General features: G+C 38.7%; 1 protein-coding gene across 2 annotated transcripts in view; it reads right to left on the bottom strand.

The window, feature by feature from the left end:
* Positions 1–19,008, bottom strand: part of TPK1 (thiamin pyrophosphokinase 1) — a 427,050-nt gene that overhangs the window by 179,875 nt on the left and 228,167 nt on the right. For both annotated transcript variants that reach the window (XM_006139890.3, XM_006139889.3), the window contains one exon: positions 13,054–13,149. In XM_006139890.3, coding sequence (XP_006139952.1) covers positions 13,054–13,149 — 96 coding nt within the window. The remainder of the gene's footprint in view (positions 1–13,053; positions 13,150–19,008) is intronic.

The raw sequence follows: 19,008 nt of genomic DNA, 5'->3' as shown, positions 1-19,008 counted from the left end.
ATGTCATATTAGAAATAATCAGCTATTTGGAAGTATTCCTTGAAAGGATATTATAATTTATATTATATAAATGGTACTAAGAGAAGCTAAGTTATTGCTTGGTAGACAAATGAAAAAAATACCAGAATGCATTCTTTAAAATTCTACTAAAAAAGTAGTAGGTATTTTTCACTCTGAATAGAAATTCCCAAACATACATGACACCCTACTGAAGATGAATACCTGAAAGAACACCAAACAGTTCCTCTTTACATTTCTGTGAAAACTGGCTCATAAAACCCTGGGAAATGGAAATTGTATCTTGCTTCTTCTATCACGCTCACCACTGAGCAAGATGAGAAAAGGCACATAATTTCCCAAACATTTTTTGGAAACAGATTGACTTTGGTAAAGAAATGCTTTGGTCCCAGAAGATGAGTATTTATGCACTCATGATTTTTTTAATAGCAATTATCCTATCTTGCATCATCATGACTCATTTTCACTCAACAATATTTCTTGCTTTGCTTCAGCCATAAAATAAGTCTTAGTTGCATAATCTTGTCTAAAGTGATATATAAAACTCTTGGTTTCTACATCTGGATGAATTAGAGTTCACTATTTGTCATATCTTTGGTGCATTATTTCCCCAAAGTTAAGTGGTATAAAACTCTCATCATTTTTTATTGACCAGTTTATAATAGTTGGCTATCAGATTTGCTGTAGTGCAATCCTTACATTTTGCAATCTGGTGCAATATAAATAGTTTATGTTAATTATTCCCTTTCCACCTTCTTGGAAAATAGAGAACATTTGATTGTAAATTTTGTGCTTGGTTATTACCACTCTGGTTTCTAGAGATGCACTGGACTATTTTATATTGCCAAATGATGCTGAAATTGTTCCTACAGTGACATTAATTACTTAAAGCTTATTTTTTACAGTATAGAAAAGTGGCTTCAACCAATATATGTATACAAATTAGTTAATCACCATCATTTTGGATTTACCTTAAAGCAATGTTTTTTGCTATTTGCCTAACAGTATTCCTTACCCTTGAGTTTGATAGTAAATCTATAACCGGGATGAAATACTTATTTAATATGTAATGATTTCCTTTCTGAAATAATTTATTTACATGAATTTTTAAAAAATAAGAATCTTTAGGGTCAGTTTTGTAGGCATGTAAAATCTCTAGCAAGAATGGATGAAAAATGAGTTTAAATATAATTAATATAAATTTGGATTCAGCTGTTATTATTTCCTAATATGTTTCAAAATGTTTTGATGTAGCTGTTCATATTGAGAATTACATATATCCACACATATGTCCAGAGGGGGAGGTACACTCAGGACAGAAGCATTATCTTATTTCTTGTCTATGTAACTAGATGTCGGTTTGCCATTTGATTGTGGAATAGTACATAGACCATGGAATACTAAGAGCTGCTCCCGAGAAAGCAGAGGGCCATGAAAGCAGAATGACTTTTCTACTTCCACCTACTAAGAAAGGAGAAGGTGAGAAGTGTTAAGATTCTATCTTCTCCATTGTTTTAAATGGAACTTTCTAAAATACCAAGGCCCATCACCTGATGCAAAGAAGAATGTGCATACACACAGAAACATGCACGCAGGGAGGATCTTCAAAAAGATTGTGAAAAACACATATTATGGAATGATTACACATGAATTTATAAAAATAATTTGCACCGATATAAACTTGTACTTTGATTCTACTTTCCCATACACTTTTGAACTCCCCTCCTGTACATTCCTCTTCTCCTGATTCCTTATTAACCACCACTAAACGTGTATTGATCTGATATGTATGTTCTTGCGATAAGCAGGAACATCATTTCACGTTTTTGGTCATGATGAACTGTAAGTGAATCATTCCTTGAAAATACTGATGTCAGCATCATTGTGGACAATCAAAATCCTGGGTGTAGTACCACCGCATATGTCTTCCTAAGGAACACACAGAGTTAGGAGGAGAAATTTCCTAGTTGGCGAAGTGATTTCAGGATGTTCATTAAATGAGGGTCTCTTCAAAAAGTTCGTGGAAAGATGTGTATTACAAAATAACTGTGTTTCTATTTCAAAATATTTTGTAGCAAAATAAACTCATGCTTTAATTCCATTTTCTACACACTTTCCCAAGCACCCTCCTATGTGACTCACTCCTGTATAACTGCTTGAGACACTGTATTTTTCTCCATCTGAAGTTTCTGCATCTTCACAATGCTGTAACTCAGAATAAAATACTCCTTTTCACATAAGGTCAGCATGTCTTGGGCAGAAGGAGCTCCGCACCAACCAAATATGTAATTCTCTGCATTAATGTGAAATTTTATCTGGCAAGTGAGTCATCAAGCTGAGATTCCTAGTAAGCAGATCAACTTAACCCTTGTCCTGGGGCCCATAAAAGCTGCTTCTCCTCTGGCAGGGACGGATTGTGTTGCCACAGCCTCTGAGGTAGTAAGCTTTTTATATCCGTAACAACATCTCCCGAGTCACTTCAAAGCACTGGGTTTATCTACTTTCTCTTGTTGTACAGCACTATAAAAAAGATTGCTGGTCTCTAAGAAGAAGGAGAAACAGAGATGTGAATTCCTAGTTTGAAGGTTTCAGCAAGACGGCAACACGTTCTAGGAGACAGCCTGCTAGCACCGATGCCCTGGAATCTTTTCCTTTTCCTAAGTCCTTGTCTGATACAGAGCGAGTACGGTATTTTTCCAAAACTTGAATGTATATGTAGTTATGTTGGTACTTGACAAGGAAACAATGTTGGGTATATACAAAAAAGCCAGTGTGGTATATGTAGACATATTTATGGATAGCTGAAAGTGTATTTATTTCCCTGCCTGTGCGCATCATGGCACTTGCTAGAGTTTCATAAAACATATCGATTTAAGCTTACCACATCCTTTGAGGTAACTAGACACAGGCAAAAAGGGAGTGAAAGTTGTCATGAAAGTCTTACAAAGCCTCAGTTACTGAGCTGGTGTGGGAATATACAGTACTGCTTTCATTATTTCTTTAAGAAAGTTGGCAAGATTTACTATTGTCAAGTTCACACTGGCAACAGCTTATAAAACAGTCTCTATTTATTCCCACTTTTTATCATTCGGCTTTTATAAGTAACTTAGAATCTGAAATATCAAACAGGTCCCAGAGGCTATACTATACTAATTAAAGAAATGAAAACAAGGTATTATGTGAACTGTACAATTTTTAATTACATATAAAGCACATCTGACTGAAGGTATATTTGAGCAAATAAGATACGTAATCACACTGAATGCATTCTTCTAATATACATAAGAGATCTTCAAGAAGTTCATGGAAATGTACATTATAAAAACTATGCATAGATTTCAACTTCTTTTGCACTAAAATACACATGTACTTTAGACTCATTTCCCATGAGCTTTTTGAAGTTGCATGATTACATTGTAGTAGATAGAACAGTGGGTATCTCCTATACTACCCAAGTAAAAATGTTTCCAATTATAGGACAAGATCTGGAGCAACAGAATAAGCCTTGATAATTTAAAGTGATGTTTACTAACATTAGATAAGAAGCACTTATAAACAGGCTTCTTCCATGTGAATACATATTCGCTCATTTAATAAATATCTATGAAGTGTCCAATGTACAATAGTTTTCAAATTTCTAGCAATATATTCTAACTCTAAAATCATATTATTCCATGAAGTATATTATTCTAAAACATCACAAGGGCTAAAGTACATAAGTATATGACTACATTCTCACCATGACTACTATTTCCATTTTCTAACCTAAGAATTTCATATGGGGCAGGCACTGATGTATGTGCTTCACCTCATAACTCCTGGCTAGAGGCTGAGAAATATTCCTACTTTACAGGTGAAGAAAGTGAGGCATAAAGAACTGAAGTAGCTTTCTGCTGTTCTACAGCTAGAAACAGTGCCAGGCACATTCCCAGCACTTAAACATCTAACATTTGGAGACTAATACCTTTAAAAAAAATTGGGTAATATCACTTACAATAACGAACTTTGCTACAATTGGTAGAGATGAGGATGGATGCTAAAGCATCTGGACACATGTAACAAGGTGATTAATATAACATCAACAATGCAACCTGCAGAGAGTTCTACATGCCAACTAAGGTTTGCTTTACAATCCTTTGGAATTTACATTGATGTTATTAGAGATGCTTTTGTTCATTGAACAAATATGTATTCCATAAATAATGAAAGTCAACAAAAGATTTGAAGCAGATGTACATTTAAGATACAGCATATGGATTTTAGTAAGAGGATGTACTGAAGGGGGCAAACAGATGCTAATAAAAGAACCTGGGTAAGAAATGATAAATGTCTGAGCTAACACAGTAGCAGTAAGACTAGAAAAAATAGGGTCAGGTCATGGGCATAGCAATGTGTGCTAGCAAATTTTAGCTAGAGAACAGATTGTGATTAAGGTATGGGGAATCCCAGATCTTGTCAGCCTGCCCACTTTCCCAAGGGATAAATTTCCAAGCATGGTAGGACTCAATCAAGAATAAAACTGGCTCTGTTTTCATGTGAAACTGGACTCACATGGGAAAGGTCTTGGGTGTGCAACCCAGTCACCCTAGGCATGCCGGGCCTATGTGCCCGTGATCCAAATCGGTTGAGTCTGGAGGTGAATTGTGGCATGAAGACTGTGCTGGGGTGCCTGTCTCGCTCTCTTTCTGTCTCTGTCTCTTTCGCTCCCAGAAATTGATTAGTACTAACTTAAGGAAGAATAAGAGACTGGAAAGTACAAAGTGGGTGCAAGAAAGAAATACCTGTAAAATTTCAAGGAACTGGGACCCACCATGGGGAAGAGGATGACAAAACATAAGGTTAGTAACTTAAGTTTCTGGCAAGTGGGTGGATGAAATAGTGCCACTGAGTGAGAAAGGAAATACAGAAAGAGAAAATGAGATTTCGTGAGAAAGAAGATGAAGTCAAAAATGAAGCTCCGCTAGCCTTCTAGGGAGCAGGCAGAAATATGGCTTCAAAGATTAGGATTAGAAGTATGAATTAAGGAGTTAATGGCACAGATGTGATAACTGACACCCATGGCTACAAGATTAAAAGAAGGCTAACACTACAGAATGTGGACATATGAAGAGCTGAGGAGAGAACGAGATGGTGAAGGAGACCAGTGAGGAGTTCAGCATGTAGGGAGGGAATACAGGAATAAATAAGACCAGTACTGACAAAACAGTGCCAGTTTTATCCTTGATTGAGTCCTGTCGCACTTTGAAATTTATCCCTTGGAAAAGTGAGCAGGCTGACAAGATCTGGGCTTTCCTACACCTTAATCACTATCTAGTGTCTAGCTAAAACTTTCTAGCACACAGCAGTTTTCATGTGAAACAGGTGCCCAGAGATGCTCAATTTCAAATTTTTGGAGGAAACATTTGAAAGGTGAGGCAATCCATAAAAAGTATTCCTGAGTTGCCTAGAGAAGCATTTACCTTTATTCTACATTTTTCTGAGCTGGTCACAAAAAGATTACACTCATTCTATGGCAATAGCATATTTAACACAATGAATATATTTTTTCAAATAAGTTTTGTATCCTGTGATAATATAGACTTAATAAAAGTTACAAAAATGGAGCAGAAAGTACACCCTCACCCTGCTTCCTCCAAGTTATCATCTTAGGAAACGATGGTACACTGGACTAAGACTCACATTACTCACTACTATTAGGGCTACGCTCTAAAATTTATTCACATTCCATCAGTTTCCCACTAATGTCCTTTATCCATTCAGGATAAAAATCAGATTTTACTGCATTTAGTTGTCATGTCTCCTTAATCTCTTCTGGTCAGTGACAAGTTCTCAGTCTTTCCTTATTACTCGTGACTTTGAAAATAACAGTCAGGAGTTTCATAGAATATGACCATGTCAAAAATACCAGTTTATCAAAACAGCCTGTACTGAGAAAGCAGAATATCTCACAAGATACCTGTCATGGTTCCTCCTACAACCCTAAGAGTCAATCTTATTTGATTTTTTTTTTTTCCATAACAGTACACATTGTATGGGGGAAACAGAGAGAAAGAGAGGAGCACTCTCGCACCCCACCCCCTTCCTCCTGTCCTCCAGCCTGTCTGATCTCAGGCACTCCTATGCATGCCCTGCCTGTTTTCAGGCTGACTGGGCCATGGACTCAAACAGCAGTCACCACGTGGGATCTGGCTTCTCCTGAGCAGTGCATTACTGCTGCATCATGGAGCCAGCCTGTGATCTTCTGTGAAAATACTGATGAATAATTAGTCCAATCAGATACAGCTAGTCTTAAACTTTCAAGTTAGGAGCAAAAGTTATTTAGTATGAACATAAAACAAAGCCAAATGTCCATTATGAAAATTAGTGTATGCCTAAATCTAATAATTAGTATATGGAAAAATATTCTAAAACTTGTAGTATTTGCTGATGTATAAAGATGATATATCTACCTGAGAAATGTTCTATAAAAATTACATAGAAAGATTGTGTATTATTCCTTAAGAAAGTCTTAATGGTAAATAGTTAAGAACTCCAAGAAATTTAATAACATAGAAACTATTCTTACATAAATCACAATTCAGTATTTATTCAGTCCATTAAAAGGATAAAAATTAATTAACAGTATATGAAATAAATATCAAGTCTTTATGTAATATTTAATTTCTAGTCATTAATATTTATGGGTGTTGTGTGTATAAATAAAGTTTAGGCATTTGTTCTCATAGAACTTCTTCAACATTCTGTATTATTTGATTTAAAAGCTGCCTAAAAAAATAACATAATTTAGGTGGTAAAATATACTAAATTTTAGCAAATAAAAGTGGTATAGGTGTAAATTTCTAAACATACAGATTGAAATTAATGTTAGCTTTTCTGCTCAAATTTTGTCTAATAAAAAGTTTGTGTTTAACATAACAGAAATTGAAGTAATTGATTCTATTGTCATATAACACTAGTAAATATTCTGAAGAGAATTATCTTGTTATTCTTAGGGCCTTATAATAGAGATGTATTTTTGTTTCATCCTACAGAACGTACATTTTCTATTTTTAGATGCTTGGAGAAATGGCTTTTAATGTCTTCCACCAAATCCCAGGGTTTAGATCTCACGTGTGTATCACAGCATCAGAAAACATGGGTCCTTTGAAGATCCAGTCATATCATTTGGCATCCTGATAATGTCTTATTCATGACTCAGTTACAAATAAACAACGTGGCAACATGAAAGCAAAGCATTAAAAAGTCACATGTATCAAAGAACCCTTTTTCAGAGGAATAAAATTTGAGGATAATTAGGTTTAAAATAAATAATAAGGTAATGTAGGGGAATTTTAAAAAATTAATCTCATACAACTTCCTTTAGACTAAGGACACATCCTAAATTCTATAAAGTTCTAATGTTACACAGTTTAATTCCTTAACATATTAAATGTTACTTTACATTTTATTTAAATTATAATTAACACTTGTTTTATAGGGAGATAAGAGCTCTTACTATAAATGACACCTTGGCAATAAATTTATATTTCTAACATAAGAAGTGAAAAATAGAAATATTCAGTTTTAGAGGGTTCACTAGGTGGAGAAGAAAGGTATAAAGGATTGATACAGTCTGTGTATTTTGGAAGGAAATTTCCAAGCCCTCATGGTGATATATTGTGGAGGGATGAAAATGTGTGGAGAGGAATGCTGTATTATTTTCCTGTCTAATCTTGCTTTTTCCTTGCCATATCATCAAATAAAAAACAATTCTGCTGGGACCAGCAGTTAGCATAATGGCTATGTCGCTGGACTCCCATGTAATCGACTATGGTTCCAGTCCCAGACCTGTTGGCTTAAACTCACGCTGAGTGCATGTGCGTGCGTGCCCAAGATCCTGAGGGGAGAATGGAGGAGAAGGGATTGCGGCATGACCACCTCCCTGGAGGATGATTTCTTGCTTTCTGTCTCTTTGACTCTGTCTTCCTGGGGAGTGCACACACCCTACAGCAAAAACCTCTCCAAACAAAAACAAAAATAAAAAAACAATGCTACCTTTCCAGGTTAGGGCTAGGGATATGATAAATGCAAAGGTAAGTGGAAGCTCACAGATACTCTATTTCATCAGACTTGATGTAGCCAATTTTCTCCATCGGAGTGAGAGACACCTTGAAAGTTTAATTGTAAGATGCTGCCACTTTATCTAACTATGCTTTTCAAAACATTAGGCTAGTTGCCCCATTCTACATTGTAAATCTCAAACTATCTCTTCAAACTATCTGCCATCAGTTGGCTGAAGCTGAAGGAGTTCAGAATACACCCCCCTTGTCCCAGTTGCTGTGGCGCAGTCAGACATATGCGACTGCAGGGCTGGTAAGCCACATCTGGGCCATGCTCGAGCTCAGCTGTCCCGGAAACACATCAGTGTGTGCCCAGATCTGGAAAGCAGGAGACCAGAGGAAGAGGATGGGGAAGTGACTGTGCAGAGTTCTGCCTCTCTCTCTCTCTCTCTCTCTCTCATGCACACATGCACCTAATCATGAATAATACACACTCACACACACACTTACATGCCACCCCAAAATTCACCTCTCTAACATACTGTTGTCTTAAGGTAAAAGCATGTATAAGGAGCAAGGAACTAGATGGTGGATTAACAGGAAAATGCCAGGCCTAGTGAGGCTGAGCCTCATAGTGTGGGGACATGTGCTGAGCAAACACCACATGCTCTTTTGGGGTTTGGCAGAACCTTGTTACCTGTCTTTCCCTGACCTTGGCTGCAGACAGAGCAAGGGTGGAAATTACTAGGGGCGTTCCAACAGACACATCTGATGGACTTCAAGAAACATCTTGACCCCAAATAGTAAAATCCAATCCCTGCTCTGCATCTGAAAGGTTCTTTAGACTTCTCTGGGTGTGGTGGTACTCTCCTTATGGAGAAGTTCTTTAGCTCCTTCCCCATACCTAAGAGCTAGTTCTCTGCATTAGAAAGGAAGATGAGATTTGCTCTAGATGGGATTACCACCAAGGGATACACCTTGCCCCAGGTATGACTAATCTCTTATAGATTTGTTAATGGCTTCTTATTGTCTGTAACCTAGCAACCAATCCATGAAGTATCATGAAACACACATGTGTAATGTCTTCTTGTACTATAAATAAAGACGTCCAGTTTGTCTGGGCGGCACAAGTTGCTTGGGCTACCTAGGTTCAGGCTGCCTGTGTCCATTTCTACTCTATCCCTTTGTCTCGTTCTTTCCAATTCCCTGGTCCTGGCAAGATGGAGGGCTTTCTCTTTCTCGTCCTCTTTCTCTTCCTCACCAGCAGCCCTCTGATCATGATTCAGCCAGACCCAAGCCCTGGGGTGGACGCCGACATCATAGGAAGGTTTGTAGACCTCACCAAGTATGGTAGAAACACAAATGACCTGGATCAGGGCACCGTGACATCCCCTGTTGATGCTAGTGCGCTCACGCTCTCTCTGTCTCTCTCTCTCTCTCAAAGAATAAATAGACAAATAAACTTAAAATTTTAAAAATTGCAAAAGAATCACTGATATTTGCACTGTTTCTTAAAAGAAAGAGGTGCATTTCCATGTGAGAACATCTATATCCTCAAGGATGAAGAGTAGAGACCCAAATAATTCTGTACAGACTCTGTTAAAATGACTTATCTTTTAAGCCTCCCCACATAATTTAGTCATTCCTCACAATGACTATTCTTTGTCTGATCCAGCAAGGAAGTAACTGACTCTAAGTGCTTCTTTGAGTCTCCTTTTCTTTATGAGGGCTCCTCTATCCCATAAAATGCACATTAAATAAATTGGTGAGCCTTTCTCGTATTAATCTGTCTTCCATCCATTTACTTCTGAAGCCCAGCCGAGGCCCTAGGAAGATGGAGGTGGAGTGTATCAGTCCTCCACAGGGTTGTCCGTCCTTGGGTACTGCAGAGTTTATTAAACACTCTTCTCCCTTTTACCATCCAACTACATGTTTGCTATGTCTCAGTCTTCTCTAAAAAACCTCCCCTCTAATTATGTTATGTCCTGTCACTAGTGTGTTTCTGCAGCACATCAAATGGACCAAACATTCACAGAGCACCTCTTCCTTTTTCTAGTCTCTTGCCATGGGGCACATGTTCCTCAGTGGGGAGAGATGGAGAGGGAAAGTGAGAAGTCACCTCCTGGGGGATGGATGGCCACACCTCAATCCCCTCTCCTCCATTCTTTTCTCAGGATTTTGGACACACATGCACAAACACAGTCTGGTTTTCAATCCACCAGGTCCAGGATTCAGACCGTGGTTGGTCATGTAGGAATCCAGCACATTAACTAACACGCCACCTGCTGGCCCCACAGAGCACCTCTTATATGCAAACTACTGCTGTTAAGGTGTGAACAAGGAGGCCTGATCCCAGTTTCCTGAACCGAACAGTCAGGCTGGGAAGAAAGACTTCAAGCAAACAATTAGAAGTAATTAACAAAATGAGTAGAAGTGTTCAGAGTATCCTAAAGGACACACTTCAAGGGATATGCTAGAACGTAGAGGAGCAGAGCCTAAAGTAGAGTAGCAAAAAGAAACGAAAGTCAGGAAAGTCTGCCATGTGTGTTCTAGGTAAAGAAAAGGAAAACCAGGATTCTAGGCAGAGAGAGCAACATGTGCAAAGACACCTCAAGGCTGGGGAGAGGAGGAAACAGACATATTTTAGGAACAAAGAAGAGAAAGACTGTGAAGGATGGGGCTGGGGACACATTGGGCATGCCTGCCAAGGGACCTGTGGCAGCCACGCAGTGCACCCCTGTGCTTCTCTCCAAGGAAGAACTCCCTCTTCGTCTGGGAGGAGGGCAGGAAGCTGCCGTCACTAGCTTTAAGGCCTTCAGGATGCAGCACAAGCCACAGTGTCCACCCTGGCAACCTCAGAGCCACGTCTGTGCTCCTCCTGAGCAGCCTGGAGGCTGGGACTAAGCGCAGTTGCAGTGTGAGGTTACAACTGCTCCTGCCCAATGCAGGAGCCCTCAGACAGGTGCTCTTGCGTAAGGACCCTGCTGACCAGCCAAGGCTTTCCTAGATTTGTTTTGCAGAGTATACCCTTTTTTCCAGTCTGAGGCTCTCTCTGGGCTTTGGTTTTGTTGCCTTTGATTGTTTTGAGGCTTGATGACTAACCACTGTGTTATAGATATTATCAATTAGACACAACAAAGGAGACTCACAGAATTGCATTCCCAGCCTTTAATAATTTTAGTGGAGGTGCTGGGAAAAATCAAAACACAGCTGTGAAGACTTACTTTCTTTTTTCTAAGAAACTTAAAATTCACTGTGTCTGGATGCAGTAGATAACTCTCAATTGGCTGTTTTCTGTTTTCATTAAACAAATATTTAATTATAGCAATTTACTGCTGGAAATAGCACAATACATTCGTCATAGTTCAGCAAACCTAGAAAAGAGATGAGAAATGTTCACTCAATTTCTTTTGTTGAGTTTTCAGACTGAGTTACTTGCCAATTATGATCATTAACAAGGTTTTTCATCACAGAGATAAAGGGGATTTACTACCTCAACTTAGTAAATGTGTGCTAGAGTGAATCTTCGATAAACTTTTGCCAGAGAGCAAATCTTTGTTGGAATTGCCTGACACCTACCCCATCCTGCCAGATGTGTATCAGTCACATGGTTTGAAACTATGAGCCATGTGGATCAATCCCACTCCAGGCTCAAGTCCAACCCCATCAGGGTTCTCTCTTCCTCCTTTGCCAATAGGAACAGAGGTTCAATAGCGAGATCTTAGAAGTCTGATGACGTGGGAAGTGATACATCGTCCCTGCCCTCTAAGCTTTAATCCCTCTACATGTGAAGGGTGAAATGTTATGTGTCCAGCTGGAGACAGTGGGGAAAGACAAAGCCTACACAGCAGAGTCAACATAAATCAAAGAAACCGAGTAGGAGATGTTATCGAGCTATGTCTAAAGATCACTCTGATTACTGAGCAGGTGGATATGTATTTTCTTTAACTCCTTCTATCAAAAGCATTCTTGCATACGAAGTTTTTTTTGTTTGTTTGTTTGTTTTGTTTATAATTACACAATGGGTCACATAGCTCACCTTCACTTACTGTCCCTGCCAAGAAATTGTCAGTTGTCATTCAACACATCATGTTTAATTCTATAGATTTTCTTTCAACACGAACGTTAAAAAACTTTACCATTTTGGGACCAGCAATTGATGTAATGGCCATGTCGCTGGATTCCCATGTAGTCAACCATGGTTTGAGTCCTGGACCTGGTGGCTTAAACTCATGCCAGGTGCATGTGCGTGTGAGCCCAAGATCGAGAATAGAGGAGAAGGAGAATGGAGGAGAAGGGATTGTGGTATGGCCATCTCCCCGAGGGGGTGATTTCTCGCTTTCTGTCTCTCTGTCTCTCTCTTTCTGGTGAGTGTATGCTCCTTATAGCAAAAACCTCTCCAAAAGAAAAAAAAAAAACCTTTACTATTTCAACAAGAATCAAAATAGTTAAAATATAAACTTGTTTATTAATAAATGAATGCAATTAAACCTTTGCATGCTAGGCGAAAACCATCGGTGAACAACCTAAAAAGCACACACATGTGTAGTAGACTACTTCCTGGCTTAAAAGAAATACAGATAATAGTTTATTTACATAAGAGTTTGGGCCAAATCTATGCCATGTTTGTCTGTTTTGCCCACACGATATTTAAATATTTATTACAAAACCCACGTAGCACTGCATGGCAGCAATGGCCTAGAGAGAAAATGGAGCAGGTCAGTTCAGCCCAGCATGAACCCTCAGTTTTGACTACCTTTCTCACAGTCCAGTTCATCCCTTATGACCTTGTCATGTATAATGTTTACGTTTGGGATCTCTGATCTAAGTGCATGCGTGTGTTTTGACAGGCAGCTCCGTACAGATTTATTTCACATACAGACATAAAAAAAGGCACAAAAGTAAAAATCCATTTCAGATGAGTATAAACTTTAAACAGAATCCTTCACATCCTTGGTCATGAGACACTCAGTCACCACACAGGTGCATGCCTTACCTGCAGGTCCTTTTCTTCTATCTTCTTTTGGAGCACTAAAAGGCACTTGGTAAAGTCAGTGTGGTCTTGATCAGGAGTTGAAATAAGCTCACATCCCTACGGACGGAAGTATAAGAACAAGCAAGAGTAAGTGAGGATACCAGCCTCATGACTGAGATCAAGATCTATAGAAGTTATGAGAAAATATCAAGAGACATATCCTATTATTGCCCATATTTTTTCCCTATCATTAGAATCATTTTCTTTTTTATTTCACTTAACAGGACAGTTCAGAAACAATGTTAGAATGTTACAATAATGGGCTGATTATGACAATCACTTTACCCTAGATAAATTCAGATTATGTGATGTTAATAGTTTTAAAAGACACACTGCTGTGATGACATTTGAGATAAATAAGAGGACTTTGCTATGTATAATAAATTATATTCACAGTAAAATGACCTGATACTCAAATTCAGCTATTTCTAAAAATGTCTGAAATTCTTCAGGTAGACCTCATCAATTTATTTCCAAGACTGAAAAAAGTAGTATTAATAGTGAAGTAATGGTAAAATTTTACATTTTAGGTAAAATCAAGTTAGCCATGCAATAAAGTTCTTTGAGCACCGTTTCCCTCATGTGAAAAGCAGAAAGAGCCACGCCTGCGTAAACATGCCTCCTGGATTATCTTGCAGACGTAATGAAGTGAATTTATAAGTTCTGCACCTTCTTTACACTAGGCCCTGCCTAGTGAAGAACACCGAGATATATTAATAAATAGAAGGCCACAAAAGTGCCAGCTTGTCAGCACTCTTGAACCCAGATGACTAAGGAAACCATATTTTTGAAATGACACCTTTTCCTCCAATGTCATACAGAGGTAAAGGTACATGAAACCAGAACAGGATGGGACTGAAGACTTCTTAATTCAAGAATAAAACAATTCTTGGACTCCGACAAACAGCTGAGTCAGGGAAAGTTAAAAATAATATAGTATATAAAGTTGCCATTCAAAGAGTTTTCAAGGATACAAAACACCCATACTGCCTCTTAAATTATTCTAAGAACCATTCTCGGTAGATTTAAAGGTTCTTCCGTTACTTCAAGGTCTCTTTAAATGTGTCAAGCTCAACCTGTGCTTCATTCATTTATGACTGCACTACAATGTGGTGACCAATGAAAACCTTAATTTCTCATCACTCAGAACTATATTACATTCTAAAAGATGTATATGTCATCTTTACAAGATTGTCGACATATACTTTCGTGACCCTAAAAGATCATTGAAATTTACTATAATCACCAAGCAAGGACATAAAGAAGAGACTTGTTTCAGGCTAACACTCCTAAGAAAGAAGATACAAGCATATTTCAGAGCCTACAGCAATAACAGCAGAGCTGATGGAATCTATCACAAACGAGAGGCGGTTACTGCAAGTTCCCTGCGGGCAAGGATTATGTTTCATTCATTATTGCTTGCAGTGCCTGGCACCAGTCTGCCACATAGCAAGTGTTCAATAAATGCATAAACAATATTCCTGAGAAGTAAAAATGTATACTTCTGTTTACCTCTACTGGCAAAAGAGTAGGATCCTGCAGCACCTTATTGCTAAATCTGGCATATATGACACAGGAAAATTGCCTTCCACTTTTACATGCTGACTATAGAAACAGTCATTCACACACAAGCAAAGACAATTAAATTAGAAGGGAAATACAAAGAGCACCAGAATAGATGATTAACAGATCACAGTCTGCCTTCATGGTTTTATTCATAGGATCAACAGAGAGTCTCAGGGAAACTGACAGTTAAACAGAGCCCTAGAAATAATCTCTGGCATGGGAGGAGGGTGGTAAATAGGGAAGGGTGAAAGGAAGGAAATTAAGGGGGAAAAGAAGCAAAACATTTAAGGGACGCAAAAATGAAAAATTATCTTGACGATAACATGTGACGGTATCTTTAACTGGACTAACATACAACGTATTCATGCTAGGAAAATTCATTTTTATAAGCTGTAGTGAGATACAGTGATTGAATGTACAATAAATAAATAAACTACAAAAAAAATACTTAATCAATCTGGTATCACTGTCACAGTTTGCAGATTAAGAAAAAAAAAAAAAAAAACAGGAGAGAAACTGTTAAGGGGGCAGCGAGGTAGTGCCATGACTAGAAACCTTTCTTTATTCTCATGAAATATGAACAAAGTTTTTAAGTATATGATAGAACAACGCTGTTTAACATCTAAAGTTGATTCAGAAAGAAGGATACAACTATGAAAAACAAAACAAACCCTAGGGACCAGCAGTTAGCGTAATGGCTTTGTCGCTGGACTCCCATGTAGTCGACCGCGGTTCACATCCTGGACCCGGTGGCTTAAAACTCATGCCGGGCGCGTGTGCATGCATGCCCAAGATCCCGAGAGGAGAATGGAGGAGAAGAGATAGCGGTGGCCATCCCCCCTAGGGGGTGATTTCTCGCTTTCTGTCTCTCTGTCTCTGTCTGGCGAGCGCACGCGCCCTATAGCAAAAACCTCTCAAAAAAAAAAAAAGCAATCCTGAAACATTTGAGAAAGGCTGGAATATCTTACCTTGCCTCATCACTTAACCTGGACACAGAACAGCTATGTCAGGGCAGGGATGAAGAGTACTAGCACTGAAAAAATTCAGATTGTATTTAAACCAATAAGTTCTATAAACTCTAGCTGAAGTGTTTAACAGTCATTCACAGCTTCCTGGAATTTTCATGAGTTCAAATAGTTTTTTTTTGTTGTTGTTTGTTTGAGAGGTTTTTCACTATAGGGTGCGTGCGCTCGCCAGACAGACAGAGAGAGACAGAGAGACAGAAAGCGAGAAATCACCCCCCAGAGGGGATGGCCACGCCGCAATCCCTTCTCTTCCATTCTCCTCTCGGGATCTTGGGCACGCACGCACACGCGCCCGGCGTAGGTTTTAAACCACAGGGTCTGGAACGCGAACCACGGTCGACTACATGGGAGTCCAGCGACATAGCCATTACACTAACTGCAGGTTCCCGAGTTTAAATAGTTTTAACCTTATCACAGATTGAAAATAAATTCACTAGAAGTAAAAGAATTTCCAATAGCCCTCATAGACCACTGAAAGAGGAAATCAGCAAACAAAATATTAGCCTAAGGGCGATAAAAGGCCTTTGACCAACTAAAACTGTTGTCACTGTTTCCTAGGTCTTGGAAGTAATATATTAAGACAGGAAGGACTCTGTAGCACAGCAATTAAGGTTGTGCAGTGGGAGCTGATCCCACATAACTGATCATGGTTCAAATCCTAGCCCAACAGCTTTAAAAACACCTGAGTGTAATTACATCATGTACCTAGGATCATGATAGGATGGAGAAATGAAGGAGAAGGAACTGTGGCATGACCGGAACTCATTGGGAGGTGCGCTCTCTCTCTCTCTCTGTCTCTCTCTCTCTGTCTCTCTGGCATGCAGCAACGCCCTCTGATGATAAAAAAGACCTAAGAAAGGAGAAATAGAAAATTAAGAAAACTAAGGGTGAGAACCAATCATGATCCTTCAGAAAAAGTATAAAACAGAAACACAATGCTCATCTGTTATATAATAATATTTATAAATATTTATTATATAGAATAAAAATTTGAAAACAGAAAAACACAGTTGCCATGAAACATTTTACTGATTTGATATTTTCTTTTAAAACAAACAAACAAATCCAAAAATTTCACACTCACTATCCAAGAACCTAGAAGACACGAAAGCCATAAAATTTGGCCAATTTAAAAGTATACAACTTTCTAATAGTTTGTAATATTATTTTCTTAACAGAAATATATACATTTTATCTTGAAATTCATAGAAACTTTTCCAAAGTATAAACTACAAAACCAGTGGGTGGCATAATGGTTACATCGCTGGACTCCTACATAGTAGACCATGGTTTGAGTCCCAGACCTGGCAGCTTAAAATTCACGCCGGTTGTGTGTGCATGTGTGCCCAATATCCTGAGAGGAGAATGGAGGAGAAGGGATTGTGGCATGGCCATCCCCCTGGGGGAGTGATTTCTCGCTTTCTGTCTCTCTGGCAAGCAAACATGCCCTACACCAAAGGAAACAAACAAACAAACAAAATCTCTCTCTTAAAAAAAAAAAGAAAAAAAAAAACCCACTAGGGACCAGCAGTTGACTTAATGGCCGTGTCGCTGAACTCCCATGTAGTCAACTGCAGTTCAAGTCCCGGACTCAGTGGCTTAAACTCATGCCAGGCACGTGTGCGTGCGTGCCTAAGATCCTGAGAGGAGAATGGAGGAAAAGGGATTGCAGCATGGCCATCCCCCCTGGGGGTTGATTTCTCACTTTCTGTCTCTCTGGCAAGCAAACATGCCCTACACCAAAGGAAACAAACAAACAAAAACTATTAAACTCCTTAAGACAGTCTTCAGATGCCAATGTTTGAGTGGAAACTTATTACAACTACTACTCTGATTTTTACCTAATTGCATGAAATGTAGTTTTAGGGTTCTAAGTATTATTTTATAATCCAGCAGGTGGCTCCAATTTCATACATTTTTTTTCTTAGCAGTTTTTGTCATACAAATGCACATTTAAATAACTCAATTCTAATAGTAAGTTCCCTTTGTGAATACATCACTTTTTTCAAACTGGATTATTAGTGTTTTAATATTACATTTTATGAATGTTGCTTTATAACAGAATTAGAAAGAAAAAGACTTGGACAGAGGCCGCACATTTCAGTGAGTACATATCAAGGTTATTCTGATTTTGTTCTAACCTAAAAAGAATCTTTCAAAGATGAGGAACCACAGTGCCCACTCCATCCTTTCTAAAGCATAAAAGAAAAAGCAAGAAAAACTGAATAGGTTAGAATAAGCACTTGAAAAATTTTGTTCTAATGTGCCAAATTAACCAGTCTCCTTTATCAAGTAGCTCTCATCCCATGAATTAAAATCAAGAAAAGCTATAGAAAAATTAATTATAAATCAATTAACAAAGGCCCAACCCACTACTTTTTAGAGGCTTACTGTACCCTACTCCTTTATTTGGTAATATTACGTATAGAAGAAGTAGGAACCCAGATACTAAAAAGTTTAGTATAAAATAAAATCTAAATATCACTAACACTAACATGTAAAATACAAACTTCGGTATGTTTGTGAGAAATAAAGACAGAGATATACGCAGCTTCTTTTCTTCCTCTTTCCATACTGAGAAATTCCTAGCAGTATTTTTCCACTTCCTAGTAAGTGCTTGCCGAAAGGGGGTGGATAGGGAATCAATCTCCTAGCTATCCCTAAATGCTCCTGCCTTTGGCGGAAAAGAGGGGTAGTAAGGGCACTTGAAATACTATCAAGGCTTCAGAGCTAAGTTATACTCTAAAACAGAATTTGGCCAGGAAGCTCTGTACTTGGGGCTGGGCTGGTCCCTCAGCATAGTGGTTAAGGAAATTAGATACCACATGGCACAAACCTTGTTCAAATTCCAGCTAGAGCACTTTAAAACACTGCTGGTGCACGGTGTGCATGTCCCAGTCTGATAGGCTGGAGACAGAGGGGAGAAAGAACCGCAGTATGGCCACACCCTGTCAGGGTTGCTTTCTCTCTCTTCTCTCTGTGTCTCTCCAGCAAGCACAAGTACCCTCTGGCAAATAGAAAAAAAAGAAAAAAGAAAAAAATTATGCCTCCAATATTAATGAAGTCTCCACTTGATCCTTGGTCCATTCAGTTAGACCCCCCAAAAAAATAACTAATCACTAGATCAGAGGTATTTTGCCATAGGGTGAGTGCCACCATGCCCAGATCAGAGGCATTTTGAAAAATACTTTGCAGGGGACCAGCAGTTAGTGTAATGGCTATGTTGCTGGACTCCCACATAGTTGACCACGGCTCAAGTCCTGGACCCAGTGGCTTAAAACTCACGCTGGGTGTGTGTGTGTGTGTGTGTGTGTGTGTGTGTGTG

Source organism: Tupaia chinensis, unplaced genomic scaffold, assembly GCF_000334495.1.
Source record: "Tupaia chinensis unplaced genomic scaffold, TupChi_1.0 Scaffold000010_1, whole genome shotgun sequence".
Lineage (NCBI taxonomy): Eukaryota > Metazoa > Chordata > Mammalia > Scandentia > Tupaiidae > Tupaia > Tupaia belangeri.
The sequence above is the reverse complement of the archived record's forward strand: the minus strand, read 5'-3'. Positions and strand labels throughout refer to the sequence as shown.